The sequence below is a fragment of the Pterocles gutturalis genome, unplaced genomic scaffold (assembly GCF_000699245.1).
Source record: "Pterocles gutturalis isolate BGI_N339 unplaced genomic scaffold, ASM69924v1 scaffold3491, whole genome shotgun sequence".
NCBI lineage: Eukaryota > Metazoa > Chordata > Aves > Pterocliformes > Pteroclidae > Pterocles > Pterocles gutturalis.
This window is the reverse complement of record NW_010100013.1, coordinates 237-24088: the sequence shown is the minus strand read 5'-3', so window position 1 is coordinate 24088 and position 23852 is coordinate 237. Positions and strand designations below refer to the sequence as shown.

Genomic DNA, 23852 nt, shown 5'->3' with positions numbered 1-23852 from the left:
TGTTTTCTGTTCCCCAGAAAACACACATGTGGATATTCAGTTAGAAATGTACATTTTAACTTCCTAGTTGGTGTACACATTGAACACAGTTTTGGTATGAACACTTCAATGAAGACACATGCAGTAGTTATCTTGTTTACGTTGATTGAATGATTGAAATTTTTGTTCTCTAATTCTGTCCTTTTTTTGGTTAAATTCACAGCTGGAGGCTCTTACTACATGATTTCAAGATCTTTAGGGCCAGAGTTTGGTGGAGCAGTGGGACTTTGTTTCTACTTGGGTACAACCTTTGCAGGAGCAATGTACATTCTTGGTACCATTGAAATTTTATTGGTAAGTACTAGTTTCTCTTGAGATTAAATTTATTTGGGCTGGTTTATGGAGATTGCCAAGGAAGGCACTTGGCCTAAAAGGTATTCTAGTTTGGTGATTTTTAATGTTTTGATGCTATATTTCCAGTATGTCAATATTTATTCGTAGTCTACTTGTGACTGTTTGAAAAAGTTCAAAAAATTCTGATCAGCAATACAAAAATAAATCAAAGGCTGTTTGATGTTTGTTCTACTTTAAGTAGGAACCAAACAGAATTCGGTAACTGACACTTACTAATTTGTACCAGATGCAATATATCTGTTGTTAGCTTTTCATAACATGTTCTGAATACCAAATATCCCATAGATTATGCTTGTGATACTGTACACATACAGAGTTGCAAGGAAAACTATAATAATTTTAGTAAGACATACCTAAAATTGTGAAAACTAAAGGTAGAGGACCAAACTGGAGATACAAACTGGAGATAAAAAATAATAGGAAATATTTCAGTAGATTTTTGCAGAGAAGAATATCAGAGCAACAGGTAGGCTTTGGAGACGTTAAGATTTTAATTTGGTGATTTTGTACCCACTTAAAACTACAACTTTTGTATCAAAAATGACAAAAAAACCCATAAGAAATAGTGCAGTCCTTAGTGAAATGTCACGTTAGATTGCAGATTAAATCATAGTCAACAAGACCTATTTTCCACATCCTCTGAAATGTCATTTGGATTTAGGGATGCTAAGTCAGGTATTTTAGTTTTAAAAATAGTTTATTTGCAAATGTGAAGGAATTAATTTATTCTTTAAATGTTTGTTTATATTCATGGTGCACCACAGCAAACTTATGAAAAGTTTGATCCATATAATATGCTGCTCTTTTATTCTGTGTCCTCCTCTCCTTTTCCAAACAAAAATGCGCAGATGCACTTAGCATTTCCTTTAGGTCACCCTAGACTTGGAATTGAAAAGCTAAAGATTCACTCTTGAGAGTCAGTTTATCTTTTTTTTGCTTTGGAATCTCCCTTTACTTCAACTCTGAATGAAGTCTTACTTTGTTTTTATTATTATTTCATCTAACACAAGGTTTTGGTTCCTTTCCTTGTGACTCTCAAGTTTTAACAAGGATGTGGATTTCATGGTATTACCTATCCTTTGTCTTTTCAATGTGTTTTTTTTTCCTTGCTGTAACTTCTCAATATATATCTTGTTTCATTTTTCCCAGGCTATATGCCTTCAAGCCTTGAATCCTTTAGTGAGCTCTTCAGGGGAGCTTCTACTTACTTTGTGCTAGAATTGATTTTCCATTTTACTGTTCTAGTTTTGAGATCATGACTGTAAGATTTTAAATTTGGCAACTGCTTTATAGTAAGCAGTCAACACACCTGGGTGGCTCTACATTTCTGTTAGAAGAGCTGCTTACTCTGGGTAATTATGGCCTAAGTCCTTTTAAGCCATGTTTTCTTAAAGCCTAGGAGGACTCCTCTCCTTCTTCTGAATGGAAGTCTGTAGGCTTGGCATCAGAAAAGCACTTCCAGGATAACTCCCATAAACTTTTCAACTTCTACCGTGCTTGGCACTGCCACGTGCACTGGGGAAAGCTGCTGCCCAATGAAAGACTGTAGCTTTGTCTCATCCAGGAGAGACTAGACAGTTATTGAGCATCATATTGGAGGCTGTGCAGATAGCCCTCACTCACTACAGCTAGCTTGTGAGGTCTGATCAATACTAAAACCTGAGCACCATGTCACATTGCAGAGTGGATTTGGTGCACTGTTCTGCTTGCTCAAGAGTCATGCTGGCTTGATGTCTTGCTAATAAACATTTATGGGCTTCAGCTATGGAATTCCAAGTAAAAAGTCTTTCAGGATGTCATATCTGGCAGAAGACCTCGGAACCAGACCCCTGTCATGGCCACAAGGCACAAGTATTGATTCCTCCCACCCCTTCCCCCTGGATTATTTGGAGGGGCAGAAATCAGTCATCTGCCTGTGGTTTTCCCCAGCAAACGCTGTGAACAGCAGGGCAACAAAGCACACAAAAAACCCCTTCTGGATTACCTCCATACAGAGCCTGATACTTCTGCAACATCACAATGTAGGATTTTCTAGTAATGCTGTGTAAATACTCTGTAATCAGTTTTTTGGTTTGCTGGGGTGTTTTTTTTTTTTTGCTGGTTTTTTTTTGGTTTGCTTTCTTTCACAGTGATGTGAAACTTTCATCTCTTCTAGCATTCTAGTAAATATTAATTTGCTAGATGTAAATTAAATTCATTTAATTATTTTTAAATTAAAAAGAAAATTCTAGTAAATAATTGCCTGTGTCTATTTTTGGATTTTGGTTCTGAGATAGTCCCCTGCTCAAAGTTTCTTACTGCCTTTAGAAGTTAGATTATTTAAGGATAGACAATTTAGCAGTTTTTTTGGAGGACTGGAGTTGCCTCAAGCCCCAGGATTCCCCTAATAGCTAAGCAGATTTTTTTTTTGTAAAGGTGTTAGAAGAAGGAATAAAGATATCTTTGTCGTGTAGTACGTCTCAGAACTATAGGTTAGAGTTTGTCTTTTCACCTATATTTACTGCTAGAAGTCCTATAAGCTGTGCTTCCAAATTCTTTTCAGGTAGAACCCAGAACAAAATTATGTGAAACAGATCTGTAAGACAATCCTGTTCGAAATGACAGGAGTTTCAATTGTCCTTTTAAAACCGGACTAAGCTTTGTCATTCTAATCTTAAATTGTGCTGTCACAACTTCACATTAAAAATTAAGATAAACTCACCATAAGCATCGTACCTTGAAAAGTGTTTTAAGGTATCTTTGTTTGAATTTTATGAAATATAGTCTAGGGACTATAGAACTGGAAACATTTTTGGTTTTTTTATTATGCTTCTGTTTGACTCTTCATATTTTGTTTCAACCAATGGAATTATTAATCAGCAAATGCTTCCAATGAATATAAGGATATGTCTGGTTTGAGCTGAGTGTTTGAGGTTTTGGTTTTTTCTGATAATTTTTGTCACATCCTGCACCCCCAAGGTCCTTTGTGGTTTTTCCTGTCTGGCAGACATGAATTTGAGAGTGGAAACTCTTAAAGGGAAGAGAAGAAGCTGGATCAAAAGCAGTACCTAATTCTCAAAACTTGTTTTTCTTCATCCCTGCCTCCCCTGTGCTTTTGCCCGTATACTTCCTAAAAGCCCTTGTCATATGGTTGACCTCGTTTGTGAAAGAATAAAACTGATATTGTAATAGAATTTTTTTAGGTTTTTAAGTCCATGTAAATGATTTCTTAATAAAATGTTTGTTAATGCATGTATGATAGTTTGCTGTATCTCTTGTAGACCTACATTTCTCCAAGTGCTGCTATATTTAAAGCAGAAGAAGTTGGGGAAGAAACGGAGGCTATGCTGAACAACATGAGAGTTTATGGAACATGTATTATCATTCTGATGGCCATAGTAGTTTTTGTGGGAGTAAAGTACGTCAACAAACTTGCACTGGTCTTCCTTGCTTGTGTGATTCTTTCCATCATTGCCATTTATGCTGGAGTTATTAAGACTGCTTTTGACCCACCTGACTTTCCGTAAGTGCAATATCTTTAAGTAGTGTGGGGTTCTTTAAAAAAAAAAGTGCAGGGAGGGAATAGCTACTGTAGCCATTTCATTTTTTAAGCTAAACTTCAAAAGACAAGCATATTGTCTTCAATGCTAGGTTTTATGTGTTTTAAGCAATGATGTGTTTATTTGTTATTCTGAGTTACCTATCTGATTCTTTCTCTCATTGTTCATACTCTGGAAAATGTTCTCTGGTACTTACAGTTACTGGCCATTATTCCATCCATGTGTTTTTGCTAACAGTAAATACAGCTGCTTTATGTAAATAATTAAACTAAAAACCTCTAGAATAAAGTAAAAAAAATGAGGAAACTTTGTCACTAAGAACCATAGTTATGAAAAAAACATACTTTCAAACTTTCTTTGTCGTGAGGAAATTTTGGAACTTCCATTTCTCCCTACTTAAAATGGAGACTTGCAATGTTCAATTCACTTGTTCGGGAAGACTTTCTACTTTCTTATTAATGAAATCAAATTTTATTATTGTCACCCATGGCATATTGCTTCTCAATGCCTTTAGCTTGTACCTCTCTTAGCTCACTAAGAATTATTTCTTTTGTCCAGTTATCAGTACGTGCATTGCATTTTTGTACATCTTTTCATGTTTGGAGAGAAAGCGCAATGATAACACTTAGGACATTAGCAGAATAGCCTGGTGACTTTTGTTATGAAGTGCTATCTGTTCCATAGGACTGAAGTTAGCCTTTGCTGTATGATTCTTACAGATTCCATAGCACTTTGAAGTGTTGTTGATGGTTGAGTTACAAATTGAGCGTTAAAGCAGTATTTGTGGACTGTACTGTAAAACAATATCAAGTCTTCTATTGAAATAATAAGTGTGGTCAAAAGTAATGGTTTTTTTCTGAAGAAAAATTGAATTTCTAAGAAAGTGTGTCTTCCAGGAGGGAAATACTTAAATCTTTTTAGTTACCTTTATAGGTGAAAGAGGGTTTATCTGGATGTGTAGCATAGGTAAGACTTATTACCAAGTTCTTGGAAACCGTGTCTATGGCTACTACTGTGATATATTATTGGTTTTGGTGGGAAAAAAAAAGAAAGGTATATCTTCCAATAAATATAACTGCTCACATTTTGGACAGTCTTCCTCAATGAGAAACTCAAGTATGGTTTTATATTATTGGTAAAGCTGATCTACTGGTGAGCTGGTCACCACAAACACCAGCTTCCACTTAGCTGGTTAATTAGGTTGGCATCACTAACCTCTGCTAGTTTTGGCCATTGTATAAATGGTTTACCTCATCATCTCCTAGTTGAATCAAACTAAGGGTGTTCATGAGTTGAATCAACTCACCCTGCTGCTGTAGGGTCACCAAACTGATAGCAATTAAAAAGAAAAATGAGGAAGGCAAGTAGCAAGAGGATCTTTTTTAGCAGCAGCTTTTCTGTTTGTCTCAACTTCTATGTGATGCCATACCCTGAAGCTGTACTAGTGTCCTGTACTCTTCATCAGGTATCTGTTCTTCAGTGCTGTCAGAAACAGGATATTGCATTAGGTGACTATTCTGCTTGGCTTAGTATGCTTGTTAGAATGCCAAGTGGTCTGGTTTTACTCTTTGTTATCAGCTTCTTAACTGAGCTCTTTCAGAAGTGTTAGATGTGTACTATGTGTTTTTTGACTTATTTGCCTAACATGGATGTTGTATTTGATGTTCCTTCTTTTGTTTTCATAAATATTATATCTTATTTCATTATTAAGCAAGCCTGGAATAGAGATCTCCTCCTAAACATCTTTTGTGTCTCTTAGCAATGAAATGTTCCTAGATCCTTAGTATTCTTTGCTGTTTGAAATTTTCTTTTTGCAAACTCTTCAGATTTTTCTCATTTTCTTTCATTTCTGAGTGTTTTAATTGCTTCATGCTACATGATTCTTTTAATTTGTACTCCTTTAAATTTTGCTGTTTAGCCCCCCTGGCATATTTCCTACCTTTTTGGATTTTTGAGGGCCATCTAAAATATTTATTTGCTAGAAAAGGGCATGATATACTTGCTTAATCTTACTTTGTATTTTCTTGGTCAGGCTCATTGTTATGTTAAATATATTAAGTATTACTTAATTCACTTCTTTCTTGTAGGACTGCATGAATCACGATCTCCATTATTTGGAGTGGCCAAGCTGTTTGAGTTAATTGTATTTTCCAAAGCATATATCAGAAGGCAAAATAGCTATTAATACCTTAAAGTAGATATGTTATAAAGGTTATTGATGGTAGTTTTATATGCAGAGACTATATCCTGTTCTAGTAGATGTAGTATAGGCCCTAAGATAGGTACTATAAATAACAGGTTGCTGAAGCCTAATGGACAAAAATGGTTTAGTGCACAACTCTATTGAAGGATTACTGGTGTGTGTTTGTTTTATAGTATCTGTCTCCTTGGAAACCGTACCTTGTCAAAACGCAACTTTGATGTCTGTGCCAAATTTACTGAAAGCAATAATGAAACAAAGACTACAACTTTGTGGCGCCTATTCTGTGATAGTTCTTTGCTTAATGCTACATGTGACAACTACTTTAGTCTCAATAATGTAACAGAAATTCAAGGGATTCCAGGAATAATGAGCGGAGTTCTAACTGGTAAGTTGGAAAGCACAATGATTTAAAAATTTTGAATGTCATCTCAGCTAATTTCCTTGTTAAAGTGTTTAACTCTTTTGTATGTAAAATACACTTATTTCAATAAGCTGCTCATTAATACATTCTCAAACTCTCCTGAGGGAGAACTTCTTACCAATTTACAGGTGGTGCGTTGAGGAATGAAGTCCTGGGGCTTGTCTAGTGTGATACAGCAAGTTAGTGATGGGTTGGAGAAAAGCAGTCTTTCCAGCTTCTAGTCTAGCATTTGGACAGGAGATGTTCTACAAAGTGTATAGATTTTCTTGTTTACATTCCTGTATGGTTGTGGCAGCTTGGGATTCCAATTGCATGGGGTCATAAGATTCACTTTGAAAGTGTAATGGATTGTATTCTATCCAAACAAAGAATGCTTCTGGGGATGAAATGGGTATTTTGATACCAGACCTTAAAATTAGGTTTAATTTATAGAAATACACAACTCTACTTAGGGACACTAGGCAATCACTACTGCCTTAGTAATTCAGTTTAAAATATCAAATATGAAGTGGACAAATATATGTAAAAAATACTAAATGAAGCCTAGGGTTCTCTGAATCTAAATTTGTGTTTAAAAAAATCACTCAGTTTCCTCAAAGGAAAAATGAAATTCTTCTTGATTGAAATGTTTGTTACAAGAAATGGGACTTAGGGTTTGTTCTATGCATTTTATAATTTAGCATATCTACAATTTTAATATTTTTACATTTCCTGACCCAGCTCAGAAGACAACTGTATGATCTAATATTTTTTTTGCTACAGTGTAAGCTTTAAACTGCTGTTTTGCTTTTTGGAGGTTTCAGGCTGAGTACTAATTTTTCCTCTTTTGTAAAACTATGTTTTGGTTCTGTTCACTGATGAACATTTCCTTGAACGAGCACTACTGTATAAAAGTGTATTTTACTGTTCTGCTGTCACCTAATGCTGAGGTCTCCAGCAACCATTAGGCGTCTGCTGAAAGCTCAGTGCGAGTGATAACATCTTCTGGTGTTCATTGCTTGATGCTTACCTGTAGTGAATTTCATCAGTTACGTTCTGTTCAGTCACTGAGTCTGATGTGGTTTTTCTGTATTTCTTTGCAGTTGGTTTTGCTTCTACATCTTTGACTATAACCAGTAAGCTTTTTCATCTTGCTTCTAGCTCCTTTTTCCAGGCTGACTGTACTACTGATCCTTGTGGAAGCTTACTGGTGGCTTTCCTGCATTCTGAAACTGTATTTACATTTGCTCTTACCTGTTGTTTTCTGTCTTGGAAGCATTTTTTTATCCATGTGACTTTTCTTCTTATCCCATGGCTACTATAGATTCCTTGGGTGAAGAATCTTTCAAAGACACTGAATGAAACAGATTGTCTTCATTTATGTTTCCCTTAAGGAAACTGAATACTTCTGACAACTTCCTTTTACAAAAGCTATGCTGAGACTTCCCCAGTTCCCCAAAACTCAAGGAAAACCACTGTGAATAGATGCTGCTTTTGTAAGAAGTCAAAGATAACACCAATGTGTTTACTGTTTCTATCTATTGCTATTGTTGCTGTCAGCTGTTCATGTGAAGATGCTACTTGTGAGCCTTTAGTTTCCTGATCTCTGAAGCTCTCTTAGAAAGTTGTCCTTATTTTTGTCATGTTTCAGTTCTTGGGTAGCAATACAATTTCAGGTAAACTCATAGTTAGCATCTCAGGTCTTTCAGTATTGGCATTTTCAGGTTGAGGACTAATTTTTCTACTTTTGGGAAAATGTACTCTGGTTTTGTTGACTGATTAACATTTCTTTGAACTAGCCCTACTGTATAAAAGTGTATTTCACTATCCTAGTGTCGTGTAATCCTAAAACTAAATTAGGTAGATCACCTGTCCTGCTTGCTGAGTGTGAGCACACATTCAGATACCTAATGTAAGTTTGAACTTGACTGACAAAGATTTCTCAAGGAGGATTTTTCTCCACTGATGGTGTATGTGAAGACGCTTTGCATGAAGACTCCGTGGCTGCAGACTCTGCACATTTAGGTGTCTTGATCTGTGTCTGGGAATACTCAGATATCATGCCTGGGTGTCTCAGGAGGTGTGTGCTAAGTCCTCACACCACTTACTGGGCAATTGTGTATACAGTAAGTATGCATCTCTTGTACATATCCCCATGAATGTTGTCCTAACAAATAAGTGGCAAAACATGCCCGTGAATGTGGCCCCAACAATAATAAAATAATCCTGGAAATAGCTTTCATCAGCATTGTTCCGCTTTATGGTAGCGTGTTATTGGGTTAGATACATCGCATCCCTAAATGTTGCTCGAGGAGCCTTGGCAACCCATGAATGGCCCTAGAGGGGAACCTCCCCACAAATGTCTGGACTCTGCTGAAAAGTGGCCTTTTTTCCTCACCCTAACTTTTATGTCCACTTGGATTATCACATTTGGGAAAATGGGCGTAGGAAATTAGTGTAGCAAAGCTCTGTGTGACATCTTATGAAAAGGGAACCTTATTTCTATTTTACAAAATCTCTAAGCTGTGCACACTTCCACAATTAGTTGTGTACTTTGGAGTGCTCAGGCCATTGTCACTTCTGTGTCCTACTGAATAAAGGACACAGGCTGCTGAAGTCCTCATTAAGTATTCAGTGCTTTTGCGTGGCAATAAGGAACTGATTTTTGGACTTTCCTTTGTGCTCCCCAAGGGATGGACTTGGAGATCTTATCTTGTTTCATGTTACTTCTCAAGTCTTTGCTAAGATTCCTGAAATTTACAATTCTGTTCTTTCCTTAACTCTTCTTTGGTGGCTTTGGTCTTATCTCTAGATCAGTTTGTTATTCCTGTTCATTTGAATGAACTAACACCCATAGCATTGTGTAGCAATGAATACTTTCCTTTTAATCTTTGTTCTGCTGTCTCTTTTGTTTCTCATGTATGCTTACTAGTTGTAAGATTTCTGTTACAAATCTGGATGTGAGTTCCATATCTTTTGGCCACTTATGAAGATTCAATCTCCTGTTATACTCAAGGGAACCTTTTACTGTTATGAAGGCTTGGAATACTGAACTTAATTCCCTGAAGTTGTACTGGATGGCTGAAACATGGCTATCAGATCCATCACCCTGGCAGTCCATGGGAATTGTTTTTCTGTGGTGTAAAATCTTTTGACTCTTTGATAGGGAGGGAGAGTATTTACTTTGTTTCCTTACATGTGAGAGGACAATTTGTCTCATTTTAAAATAAGAGTTACTGTTGGCCTTGGGAAGGGGCCCAACCAGTGTTTCCACAAATGTAAGCTCTCAAAAGCTCCTGGTTCTTTATCCTTTGACCATCAAACATGCTTCCTTAGTTTGTTGTGTTCTGCTGGTCTTTGCATGTTTTGGTGTTTGGTTTTTTGGTTTTTTTGCTTATCAGTTCTCTTCTGGAGTCTCTTATTCTGTTTTTGTCACCGTGTAGTATACCTTCATCATGAACAGCTGAGTCCTGAACTGTCGCCCAGGGTTATTCTGTACAGCAGGTCTCAAAGAACTCAAGTTACTGCTAAGCTAAGTAGCAATTCTTTTTAGGTCTGCTTCTCAAAATATAAGAAGAAAAAATATGAATATATGTTAAGATTACCTGAACCTGGAGATAAGTTTCCTTATTTTTTTTCACAGTATATCCTGATAATACATCCATATGTCTGTGCTATGTAAATAGACATTCTACAAGTATGTTAGAATTTAATTCTCTAACTAGATCTTTCTTCAGTGGAACAGAAAATCTTGTGTGATGCATCCCATACACTACTGCATTTCTGCTGGCATACAGTGGGAATGTCCACCAGTTACAATTGGTATTGATCATATTGCTGCTGCATTCTTGGCTTTATACGGAGATGTTGGGAAATATCATGATTTTTGTGTAAGAAAAGCCATCTGATTCATAAGGTCATTGCATTCTGACTGCTTAATATCCTGCAACAGAGAGATGATGCTGGCTCTTTTTTTCCACCTTGTAGATAATCTGTGGAGTGCTTATTCAGAAAAAGGATCAATAGTTGAGAAAAGAAATCAGCCATCCGTTGCTGGATCAGAAGAGACAAAAATGGGTGGACTCCCTTATGTTTTTACAGACATCATGACCTACTTCACAATGCTTGTAGGGATTTATTTCCCATCTGTGACAGGTGCATAGAGCTATTTTCGCAAGTGAGGATGTGAAAAAAAAAAAACATTTTCTGTGTGTGCGTGAATGTTTATTGATGATGCGTGATATTGCTAGTCTGTGTGTCCAAGTGACTGGTTATTTTAGAGGGTTATAGGACTTAAATAAGGAATCAGTTTAAATGGTATTTTCTATGTCTGGAGAGAAACAAAATCTCCATGTGTTACTAAATGTTTATTCAAAATAAGATGCATACATTTAAAATATTTTAATCTTCAAATGCATGAGAGAACAGCTGAGTATTAAGATGATTGATTAGCATATTCAAGATGTGAAGTGCCTATGATTTCTTTAAGTCAAATATTTTTCATAGAATCGTAGAATGGTTTGGGTTGGAAAGGACCTTAAAGATCATCCAGTTCCACACCCCTGCCATGGGCAGGGACACCTCCCACTAGCCCAGGTTGCCCAAAGCCTCATCCAGCCTGGCCTTGAACCCCTCCAGGGATGGGGCATCCACAGCTTCTCTGGGAACCCTGGGCCACTGCCTCACCACCCTCACAGTGAAAAACTTCTTCCTAATGTCTAGTCTAAATCTACCCTCTTTCAGCTTATACCCATTACCCCTTGTCCTCTCACTCCACTCCCTGATACAGAGTGCCTCCCCATCTCTCCTGTAGCCCCCTTCAGATACTGGAAGGCTGCTATTAAGTCTCCTTGGAGCCTTCTCTTCTCCAGGCTGAACAACCCCAACTCTCTCAGCCTGTCCTCATAGGGGAGGTGCTCCAGCCCTCTGACCATCTTTGTGGCTCTCCTCTGGACTCGCTCCAACAGGTCCATGTCCTTCCTGTGCTGAGGACCCCAGAGCTGGATGCAGTGCTCCAGGTGGGATCTCACAAGAGTGGAGTAGAGGGGGAGAACCACCTCTCTCACCATTCTGGCCACACTTCTTTTGATGCAGCCCAGGACACGGTTGGCTTTCTGGGCTGCAAGCATGCATTGCTGCAACTGTATCTAGTGGAGAATTTTTTGACAACCTTCAATGTTAGATCAGTTGTACATCCCTTTCCTCAGGTCACACTTGACTGAAATAACCAGAGAAGTCCCAGCTCAAGAAATTGTAATAGTAAGTAATGAAACAAAACTCTGTTAGGATGTTGCAGCAGTGGTTGCTTGTAGAATACCAGGCAGAGGTGTCCCTTTGTATTCTTGTCCCCCCACTGCTCTCATGTCTCTAGTTCAGGCTCTTTTATCAACATCTCGCCATGTCTGAGACAGTGGTTAGGTTTTCACTGCACTGAAATGGCTTGACATCAGTTTCTATGTTTTTGTCTCCAGCAGTGGTCAGGGCAATTCTAGGAAAGATAGTGGAGTTAGGCAGTTGCGTGATTTTTTTTTTTTTTTTTGCTCCCGTCACAGTGTGTGCTAGAAAATATTTGTCTTCACTTGTTAGATTCAAACAAGGATGTGTACATGTGATTTCCTAACCATTCTTTTCATACCTCCTGTCTTCTCCTTTCTTTTTTCTTTCTGTATTTTTATTTTTTAGTTCATTGATTTGCTTGCGTATCTTGTTACGCATGCTCTATTTAGGGGAAAGTTAGTGCATTGGTCACACTGGCTAAAGTTGATGAATCTCTGTTACCTTAAACATCCATCCACAATATTTTGCTGCCCCTGTGTGTGTCCCCATTTTAGAAATGATTCTGAATTTATAATTGAATTTTTTTTCTTTATTTCATCGTTCTCTTTCCTGAGCTTTCTGGAATTTGTTCAGTCAACAATGGGTGATAACACAAATTTCTGAATAAAATGAAGGTACAAATTGAGAATTTGTGCAGGATTTTCATACACTTCTGTAGCCTGCTCCATTGCTAATGATGTATTAAATCAGGCTTAAAGTTACATGTTCCTATTCTATTAGTTATTTAAATGGAATTCATATGAATTGTTTTTATGACATGTAAATTTGATCTCTTTAAGGTATTATGGCAGGTTCAAACAGATCAGGAGATCTTAAGGATGCTCAAAAATCTATTCCTACTGGAACAATTTTGGCTATTTCAACTACGTCTGTCATTTGTATCCTTTATGCTGTGACTTTAATTTTCTAGTGCACATTCTGTAGTTATAATAAAATAGTTTTTCATTGAAAAGTCATTAGAGTTGCCCAAGTATAAAATGAATGAAATCTAAAGTGAAGAGAGATATTTTGTATTTGTCTATAATTTTAAGTAACATTTATAAATATTATTTAAAATATATCCATTTTTATTTATATGTCTATTCTACATTCTACTAGTGCTTCAAATTCCAAGATATAGTTTGTGTTTTGAGTTAAGTGATGTAGAGGATTTTAGCATCATGCTTCAGTTGGCAGATTGCTTTGTTATAGTCGGTATAGCCAGTGAAAATCTTAAAGCAAACTACCAGCAACAGCCGTTGTTACTTCTTCAATACCTAGAAGACACAAATGCTTATTTGTGTGAGAAAGTATCTCTTCTGTTGCATGATGTTTGAACTGGCTACTGCAATATTTCACAAATCACCTATGCATCAAATGCAGTTGTAGAGAACATAAACTGAAAAAATGTATCAGGGAAGAATTAAAACAAACAAACAAAAAACAACTGCAGAATAGCCAGAATAAACAAAATAACAAAAAAAACCCCACCCTCACTTAATTATCATGGACACTTTCATGTCATCCTGAAGTGAAAAATGTTTTTTTCTCTCTCTATATAAATTGTTTATAGTGTACTCTTCCTTCAGTCTCAGTAATAGATCTCTCTTGTATAGTGTTGTTTGGTGCCTGTATAGAACGTGTGATACTAAGAGATAAGTAAGTCATATTCGTCTTCTAATTTTACGGGGAGTATGTATGATCATGGGTTATGCTTATAGGACTCTTCAGTGGCTCTTCTAGGAAATACCGGATGTACTTTTCTTTTGCTTAGGTTAAAAACTGGAAGGAAAGTCTACCTGTTAAACTGAGATGGCTACAAAAACTGGTCAGATTATCAGGCTGTGTGCCTTCAAGAAGTAGAAGCAGAATCTAAGAGAAATGTTTGATGTGGAACTGCCTCTAATAAAATGTTCTTGAGAAAGAAAATCATAGTTGGTATTTGTGGAGCTGATGGGTGGGGGTAAGGTTAGTGGTATTACTTTGGGAGAAGTAATATGCTCTTGAGGAACAAAGACAAGAAAAGATTTTTGACAGTTACATGACAAGGAGATGCCTGTAATTTCCACTGGATATATGTTTATTTTTTGTTTCAAAATCTCATTTGTAGATGAGGAGTAGTGTCAGTTTTCACCCTTGTTGTTGCCTGAGGATAGTTGTGGCACAATGAGGCATGAAGGCAATAAATGTTATGGAGATTGTGATAAATTTCTTCCTTAGGAGAAGTTGAGTTGATGAAGATGAATTTGCCAGCAGGTTTCACATATGTTTCCTTGCCGGTGTCTGGTTCCCTGTTCTTCTAAGGCCCAAGTTTGCTTTTGATGATGAAAAAGTGGCATTGGGGTATTGTTTGGAAGGTGTTGGAGATGATGCTGAGACAGCTTATTTCAAAACACAATCTTTTAGTCTAAAAGGAAAACCATAAATTAAAAGCTGGATTCTAATCCAAGCTACTACAAGAAGCAGCAGGGGCTCATTTTCGCTTCAAAATAGTATTGCTGCATCAGTGAAAATCTCTGATTTCTTTTTCTTCCAAGTAAATATACAGACCAAATCAAGCTGATGCTTAAGAAACAGTAAATGAAATCTGAATTAGATATTGCCCCTGCATTAATTTATATAAACTCACATTTTTGAAAGGAACATATTTGAAATTTACTGGGAGTGGGAATTTTGCAAGCTGTGAGTGCAGGTGATCTGTTACTAGAGCAGGATGCATTGTAGCAAAAGCATTGAATCCCTGTTCTGTCATTTACACTGCTGCCAGTTGTTTGTCTGAAATCCAGCGTAACAGTAAAATGTATGGATTTTGATCTGGTTTTTAAAGACTGTCTTGGGGTTGTGGGGTTTTTTTTGTTATGGATCGTTACATCTGTCATGGGAAAAAGTAGGTTGTACATATTTGAGTGTTTGTCTTTCATCTTTTCCAGTTGTTCCTACCATGTGTTTAATTAAAACATAGGCATTAGAATTTGAATTAAGAATGAATCTGCAACTGTTTAACTGTCATCATAGAAGCATGTGTTTTCCCCCTGTATTTTTAAATGGTGTAGTTCCCCATTTTCTGCCTGCTGAAAATAGTATGTAGCCATGCATCCAAGCTTGGGCATATGCGAGAATTTAACTTGTCCAGTTAACTGCAGTCTAGTTCCTAGCAGTTACAAGGATCTAAAGGATGCATATACAAATACTTTTGCTGTTGCTGATAATTCTGTAAAGTTTGCCAAGATACCTGATAATTCCTGCATGTCTGCTTAGAGGCAGCACTTATAATGAATCAATTATAATATGTTTTCTTTAGAACAGCAGAATAAAAATAAATTGTCTGGGAAACCCTATAGTACGTACAGTGACCTGGTGTTTATTGTTGGAAAGTGATGTTGTCAAAAAAGTTTGAAATGTGCACGTTAAGCTATAGTAAAAGTTATTTTAATGCTTATTGATTTTTTTTTTTCCCCACTTCCCTCCTACCCCCTCCCACCTTCCCTAAGGTTTGGAGAAGCGGTTAATGGAAATCTAGTGGTTGGTACGCTGGCCTGGCCTTCTCCATGGGTTATAGTGATTGGATCATTCTTCTCAACATGTGGTGCTGGTCTCCAGAGTCTAACTGGAGCACCCCGCCTGCTGCAGGCCATTGCAAGAGATGGCATTGTACCTTTTATTCGAGTGAGATTTTTTTTTTTCTTTACAGTACTTCAAGTATGGCTTATATTTTGACAAACAAAAAGAATGAGGCATTTCTGCTATTCTGTAGAACTGTGAGAAAAAGATTTGGAGCTCAGTTCTAATTGTGTACGGTAATAGAAGAAGCTGCTCTAAGATGAAGTTTGAACTTGTATATTTCTGTGCAATGCCATTTAATTATGTTTGTTCTTACACATAAAAGCTAAATGAAGTTAGCAAAGATATAACAACAGAATTATATCCCATGACTCTGAGCATTAAGATTGTTCTGACATCCCTGTGCATGTTTTAAAAATAAAAAAATCTGATTTTTCTCAAAGGAAGTGAGGAAGGGAGCTGGCGAACAGAAGTAGATAACTCTTGCTGGAAGATATTTAACACAATTGCTGGGCTGCAGCTGTGAAAACCATACAACTAGACTTGGCTCATAGATAAATAAAATTCCAGAAGATGATAACGTCTAGAGACCAAAGCTGTGATTTCTGTGGTGAAGTTTGGAAGCTTACCTCAAATTGCCAATAACAGACAACAGTTGTGCAGCACAATGATAACCTACCAAGAACGGGTTGAAGTATAAAAAATGGTACTATGTCAGAATAGCTGTGAATGTTTTAGGAAGAGAGTTAGGGGACAGTTGTCAAAATTAGCACACAAAAGAAATTGCAGATAGCACAGACACTGAAGGTAGCTAGGGCTGAATTGAGGAGAATAGGCTGTTGTGTACAGAGAGTCCTGAGGATGATTTGGAACACGTTTGTTTTTATGTATCTCTTTGGGAGGTTTATATCATTATTTTGATACCTAAGTTATGTGACAAAACTTATGTTTTAGTATTGCCTACTTTACCCACACTTGCCTCTGGAGTGTTCTAGGTCATTTTCTCACATCTGAGGTCAGTATAGTATGTTACGTTAAAAATGGGCTATTACTCTTGGTGAATAACTTCAGACTCAATTCAGAGATACCTAGAATCTATCTGCAGTGAGGTCTGGGTATAGAATAGCAGCTTGGTTTGGTTCTGAGTTTGGGGAAAGCCTACAGTGAGTCAACATCTGGATGCCTGACTTGAGAAAATTACTTAGCTAGGATGTGCCAAGGACTACTGTGAATGATGGAGAATTTGAGTGGGGTTGGGGAGAAAACAGCTGAGGAGAAGGGAGACATACAGACTATGTGGGAATGGAAAAATAAGAGAGGTAAAGACTTGTGTGAAGAGAGGGGGAAGGAGTGCACAAGGAATGGGTTAGAGGAGATGGTTGGAAAAGCTGAGAAGCAAAGCCAAATGGAAGAAGTAATGCTGCGGGCTTGGGGGGGTGGGGGGTGGGTTGTCTTTTTAAGTGTTGTGGGGTGTGTTTGTTTTTTTTTTAAGAGGCAAATCATACTGCTGTTGCCAACTATTTTCCTTAGTCTTTAATCACTTGGTTCCATTCCACTGCTGTTGCTTCCTGGTCTATCTGCTGGTGCCTAGTCTAAGTGGGGCTAGCTACATCCTTGATACTCTTAGGTCCTTCTCTTCTCTTGGTCTGGAAGGGGAGAATGGTCACTGGAAATGTACACTGCTATTGCTGCTGGGAGCAGGAGCCAGAAGGGTTAATGAACAAAGAAGTCAACAAGTTAACACAGCAACTGCTGCTTCTGCAGCCCCTCTGCCTGAACGTTCTGCCAGCAGCACTTGCAGACACTGACACTGCTGTGTCTCTGCTTGCACTGCCTTGAGCTGCTTTGCACCTGCAGCATTGGCGGCTTGTTCCCTGGGCAGGTTCTAGCCCTGTTCCCTTGGTTTAGGAGCATCTTTCTAGCAAGGGTGGAGAAAGATAATGAGGATGTGGAAGAATATCAAACATGCTGCAGCTTTATTTCACAGTTCAGAGCAGTGGTGTGTGTTCCCTGACTTGCAAGACTTGTATCTGTAACTGGAAATAAATACACTAAGTGTGCTGGGGTGGGGGGACAGAATCATGACAGAGTTGGACTTGTGAGTGGGAAGGGGTTGTAATGCAATTATTTGTAAGTGCTGGGTTGTATTGAGAGAGGCAAATGAAAAATTTCACTTTTGTCTGAAGTAAAAACTTGGTACCTGGCTAGAGGGTGACAGTATAGTTCTGTCTTATCAGTTAGGTTTGAAAGGAGTGAAGACTGGGAAGGAAAAAATTTGTTTGGGAAGTGGGGGGAAAGGAATCCAGGAGAAGCAGGATGTTTGAAGAGGGATTTGAGACATGAAAAGTACTGGCAGTTTTGGAGTGATACAGCTGCTGCATGATCAAGGAAATGAATGCAAGGAGATTCATATAGGACAAGATTATAACCCATTTAAGAGAAAACCAAAAGACTTGTAACATGAGCAGAAAAAATGGTATTTTAATAGAAGGAGGATTGATCAATGATAGGAAGCTAAGGGAAGAAGACAGTATGGAGAATGAGTGAGGTAAAGAACAGACATTTGGAAAGGAAGCCATTCTGGAAAATGGGAGTGAGGGTTTAGTCTTCATAATTGTATGGAGGAATATAGAGGAGAATAAATATGGCTGGAACCTCAGGTGAAGCATTTCGCCAGCTATCACCAGTAGAGCTGGATAGAATTCTCCCCAAAGGAAATTGCCACATGCAAAATTATTTTTGGTAGGGCTCTCTGCAGGATCATAGACTTAGGTAAGTCCTCTTTAAAGATCAACATTCATGCTCTGAAGTACTGAGTGGATGCCTATTTTGTGTGTTACAAGTCATTCTACTGCCCTCAACTACAGTAGCTTTTTATAGACTAAGCATACATCTAATATGTATGTGGAATTTAAGTTACTTAAGATTATTTCAACGGCAACTTCAATAGTACTTTATGTAGTCATTGGTTATTTTAGTAAACATTTTTCATGTTGGAAATGTGTGTTTTTGCAATTTTGTGGCCTTTTTGTAGTATAGATTGCTTCATTTTTCTCTGTAACTAATGACTATTTTTGGTTCCAGTTTGTTAGTTCATGATGTGCAACATATTTAGTAACTGTATAATGAAGAGCTTTCCCTAATCTTACTGTTTACTTGCATTGGACTAGGTATTTGGTCATGGAAAAGCAAATGGAGAACCCACTTGGGCTCTGCTCCTCACAGCTGGTATTTGTGAAATAGGAATTTTGATAGCTTCATTGGACAGTGTAGCACCAATTCTTTCAATGTAAGTACGAATGTGGTGTTTGCTGTTCTTAAGTTAAATAGTATTTTATTTTTAACTTAACTAGGTAATGATTTTCCTTTTTGAAATAATACATGCTAGACTCTGTCTTCTAACAAGTTATATTCCTATTTGATCCTGGAGATAATATGAAATGACTAAATATTTTATCTGGAACTAATTTCTAGGCACAAAATCTTTTTCCACAACAGAGTTCTTTAATGCTAGTTAAAATATGTTCAACTTTTAAAAACCTGGAATTTAAAATAAAAATTCCAGCTATTTCAGATCAGATGCATCTAATAGAGACAGAGAAAACAATTTAATGTTTTAGGGTATGAACTGAATTTTATCTTACTGACTCTGTCTTGGAAGCTTATCCTGTGTGTTATGGGTTGACCCCACTAGGCATCTAAGCCCCACACATCTGCTTGCTCACTCCTCTGCCAGTGCCATGGGGGAGAGAATCAGAAGTGTAAAAGTGAGAAAACTTGTGGGTTGAGATAAAGACAGTTTAATAGGTAAGGCAAAAGCTGTGTGCACAAGTAAAGCAAAATAAGGAATTAATTCACTATCAATAGGAAGATGTTTAGCCATTTCCAGGGAAGCAGTGCTTCATGATATGTAACTGTTATTTGGGAAAACAAACACCATTTGTCCAAACGTCCCCCCTTCTTCCTCCTTTCCCTGAGCTCTTACTGCTGAACGTGATGCCATACAGTATTTAATATCCCTTTGGTCAGTTGTTGTCAGCTCTGCCAGCTGTGTCCCCTCCCAACTTCTTGTGGTCCCCTCCCCAAGACTGTTTGCTGGCAGGGCAGCAAGAAAAAATGGAGGTGGCCTTCATGCTGTGTAAGCACTGCTCAGCAACAGCTAAAACATCCCTGTGCTATCAACACTGGTTTAGTTACAAATCTAGAACATAGCACCAGATGAACTACTATGAAGAAAATTAACTCTAGCCCAGCCCAAACCAGTAGGCCATGGTTGTCAGTTGTTTGCTACACTTTCTGAAATATTTGTTTCAGGCTCTCTATTATGCTAATACCTTTTTGAGGACAAATATTCTATAGGTATTAATTTAATCTATGTCTTGTGTTCTCTTGGCCACTGTGAACACAGTGTATGAGTTCCTACCGTTTTTTGGATTGTGTTCAGCCTATTAATGCAAATCTGTATAGTTAATTTCCTATTGGAAAATGCTCTTTTTTTTTTCTTAACAGGTTTTTCCTAATGTGCTATATGTTTGTAAATCTGGCTTGTGCAGTTCAGACGCTTTTACGGACTCCCAATTGGAGACCTCGTTTCAAGTATTACCATTGGTAGGGAATATTCCTTCATACAGAAGAGTTAAAACTAATTACACAGCCCTAAATTGTTGATTTTCTTGTAATAATAAAACAAAATCTCCTTTCTGACTTAAATGAGTTATAAGATTATTCATGCACTGAATATTCTAACAGTAATTCTGTTGAGAAATTTTAGTGCCTTGAAGACTAGAGCCTTTAGGAGATAAGCTGGCCTGACTCTAGGATGTAAGAGCTCTTTATTATTTTTTCCTTTTAAAGAACTGGGTGAAAATGAAACGAAATGTCATGGTTTTAGCTCTGAAAATTCATTTTGAATATGCTCAGTAGACACTTACTAGTTTGACATGTAAACCTCCAAATACACCAGTGCCTATCTGCTGGTCTATCACCTCCAATACCTAGTGGTATTTGCAACACCAAGAAGGAGAATGGGGGATTGCTGTCTTTTGGGGTTTTTTTGTTCCACCTCCCCTGAATAATGTGATGGTGGAAGAGGTACAGTAGGAGGTACAAAGTAGCTTAAATGCTAAGGCGGGTGGTTAAGATGGATGGACTATGGTGAGGAAATGGCAGCAGCAGAGGTTGTAACCATTTGGCAACATTTCTTTTTTTATATATGCTTCCCAAGGAGATCAGTGAGCCAACTGACTCAGTGTGACTCCATAATCACTTTTAGCCAAAGCAGGTGTCAGAATGCTTGGCCAGAATTGAGATGGGCCTTGATTTTTTTTTTTTTTGAGTGAGTCCTAGGTTGGCTAAGTCAAGCCCAAAAGAGCAGCTGTTCTTTTAGACAGTGTTTTCTGTATTCCCTTTTACTGTCTTGTGTTCTTGCTTAAGAGACAGGCCACAATGGAAGTGGAAAATATAATCAATGAGTCAAATTTAATTTAGAATAATCAACTACTTCTGCTGGAAGTAACATAATATTGTTTAGTATTGTTTGGGAAACTTTTTTTAGCTTAAATGCAAATCAACAGTAAGTGATAGTGAAGTGTTTAAAAACTGACCTTACTTGGAGGTACAGATAGAGTTTCAGAACTGACAAATGTAGTAAATATTGTTATATCTAGTTCAATTGTATTATTTATTTCACACAAAGGTTCAGAATGTACATTTGTTTTATAAACTACAATTGGAACAATGTATTTTTGTTTGTTAGCTATGAAATGGCCTTTGAAGAAAGGCCTTTCTAGATGTTAACCTCAATAAGAAATTGACTTTTTGAACATTTGCATGCCTATTTAAAAAAAAAAGAGAGAAAAAAATTGTTTCTTTTAGGACTCTCTCATTCCTGGGGATGAGCTTATGTCTTGCCTTGATGTTCATTTGCTCTTGGTACTATGCTCTGGTTGCCATGCTTATCGCAGGATGTATATACAAGTACATAGAATATCGAGGGTAAGACCATACATCTTATTTATTCTATATTTAATATATTTAACATTCAGCAAAAAGCACTTGTGTGTGAAATAGATATAACTGAAGTAATAGAATGAAGAGTATTCCTTGAAACGAGGTATAACCCCATCTTTTTTAAGCATTGTCAATTTTCAGGTTCTAATTTCTCTGCAAGCTCTGTTCCAAATTTCTCGATAGTCAGGACTAATCCAAATAAGAACCAATATGGCTGGGAAACTCATTTGAGCAGAGATTATGGTGTAAAGTTTTGGTGCTTGAGGAACATCACCCTTTAATATCAAGCAGTAGCTATTACTGAACTGCTACCGTATTATTAACTTGTGCTGAAGCCCAAAGGCTCTACTCTTTTGTATGGACTTTAACACTTTTTTAGAATGAATCATACTGAATTTTCAGTGGGTGCTCTGGATTGTTATGTTTTCTGACGGCTTAGATAATCTTTGAATTACAAAATACTTTGCATTTTGTACAGTTGACAAATGTACAGAGCCACACAGTAAGAAATGCTGTGCAAACAGGAGACCTAATGTACCGAGTTCATAAAAAACGAAAACCACCCCCCTGCTCCCCCAAAACCCAGAAAAAGCAACAAAAAAAACCCCTACTAATCAACATACCTTTTGGATAACTCAGTAAAAGAAAGTTACATGATTGTGCTGTCAGGGTACATTTTAATTGCCACGCTGTTCTTCAAAGCTTTTGAATTCTGTTTGGTATATTTCATCTAAATTTTGAAAGAAGGCTTGGAGGAAAGAAAGTTCAGTGAGAATTCATGAATGGAAATAAGAGGGAAGGGAGGAGGGAAAAGGGAGATGGACTCCTTGCTCTAGTAGAATCCCCATAAAGGAAAATAATGTGTTAGTCTAACAGTTCTTTCTTATTTAGTTGGCTGCATGGCATACAGCATAGCTTTGTACAGGGAAAAAGCGGAGTGGAAAATGTAGGGAGATTGAAAGTAGTCAGGAAGGCAGATAAAGCTTTAGGCTCATCTGGAAGAGAAGCTGGAAAGGAAAGGAAGTGGAGAAAGCTGTAGTGGTGGGTTTGGGGGTAAGATATAACACACTAATCCATACAAAGTCAAGTTTCAGTTATTCATTCTGCTGTTTTAAAACCTTTCCTTTTAAGTAACCCTCACTTATTCATTCTAGTGCTTAAAAGCAAATTAAGTAGCTTCATGATTATAAAAAGGCTTTTGAAGTATGATAAAATAGGCCATAATAAATATTAATAAATACTTTACAACTAGTTTTCTTGAAGGGACCCGAGACTGCTTCGTCTTGGTTAGTCTGCAAGATCTGTGTCTTGGTCTCCCCTGCAAGATGAGGGTTTTTTTCATGCATTCATGCAAAAAAAAGTGTTCATTTTTTTTATGCCCATTATCCCTCGTGTGATAAAGTGTACTTAATGTGTGTAACTAAGTGGGACCTGCTAACTGATTCTCTTCCACACCTTAAAGAGCGGAAAAAGAATGGGGTGATGGAATCCGAGGACTGTCTCTGAATGCAGCTCGCTATGCCTTGCTTCGTGTTGAAGATGGTCCTCCTCACACCAAGAACTGGAGGTAAGTTCTACACCTTAGTTGGTCACATATTTCTTGAAATATAGAAATCAATTGGGAATACTGCTGGTAAAGCTAATGGACGAAATCAAATTTGCCATTAAAATAATGTTTTAATTTGGGCATGGCACTGATGTCATTGCAATAGTATTATTTTACCGCAATAGAATGTGACTTAAGATCAGCATGTAATCAACTTTGCTAGGAATCTGGGCAACCTAACTTGAACTTAAATTCATGTGGTGTTGACATAAAATTCTTCTTCACTTTGGAAAATTAAGGCTTATAGATTTTCTCAGATTCAGAGGAACAGTTATCATTGACTCTCGCTGTCTCTATAGAAGAAACACTGCAATTTCTTTTTTTTTTTGCTTCTACATATATCCATTCTTAAATACATTGTATAAGTATACAGAGGATCCATTTGTTTAAATTCTTTTTTTGTGGCAATCTTTTTATGTAGCTTCATTTAATAGTAACACTTTCTAAATTGCTTACATGTCATTAAAACAGAATCTCCCATTTGCTGTATATTGGTAGGTAATGGGGTTAGGTGTCCACTACTATTTGTTACTTGTTAAACTATCAATTTAAAAAAAAAAAAAAAACTATGTAGCAATTAAAAACAAAAGGACACTTGTACATTGTCACGTCTGAGTATTATCAAATTGGAACTCTGATCAGTGGAACACACAAAAAATAACTTGTCGCTAAATGTGATACTTCAATTACAGTCACTGCTCTGTGATCATATCCCTGCGTACATGTGCACACGATGTTCTGTTGCTCTTCAGTGTAGTGGTGTTATTTTACCATTTGTTGTGGGAGTAATGGACGTAAGCAGTTCCTATGGAGTGCATGAGCTGC

At 37.3% G+C, this 23852-nt stretch overlaps 1 protein-coding gene across 1 annotated transcript; it reads left to right on the top strand.

Annotated features, from left to right (window-relative positions):
* Positions 1 to 202: 202 nt before the first annotated feature.
* Positions 203 to 23102, top strand: LOC104458460 (solute carrier family 12 member 7-like; the record flags this gene model as incomplete). Its single annotated transcript, XM_010077952.1, has 12 exons — positions 203 to 333; positions 3654 to 3895; positions 6309 to 6520; positions 10523 to 10690; positions 12652 to 12750; positions 13453 to 13510; positions 15343 to 15517; positions 18583 to 18701; positions 19922 to 20020; positions 21287 to 21406; positions 22884 to 22988; positions 23033 to 23102. Coding segments are annotated over 12 exons (1598 nt in total), but the record flags the coding sequence as incomplete, so codon positions are not given.
* Between the last annotated feature and the right edge of the window lie 750 nt (positions 23103 to 23852).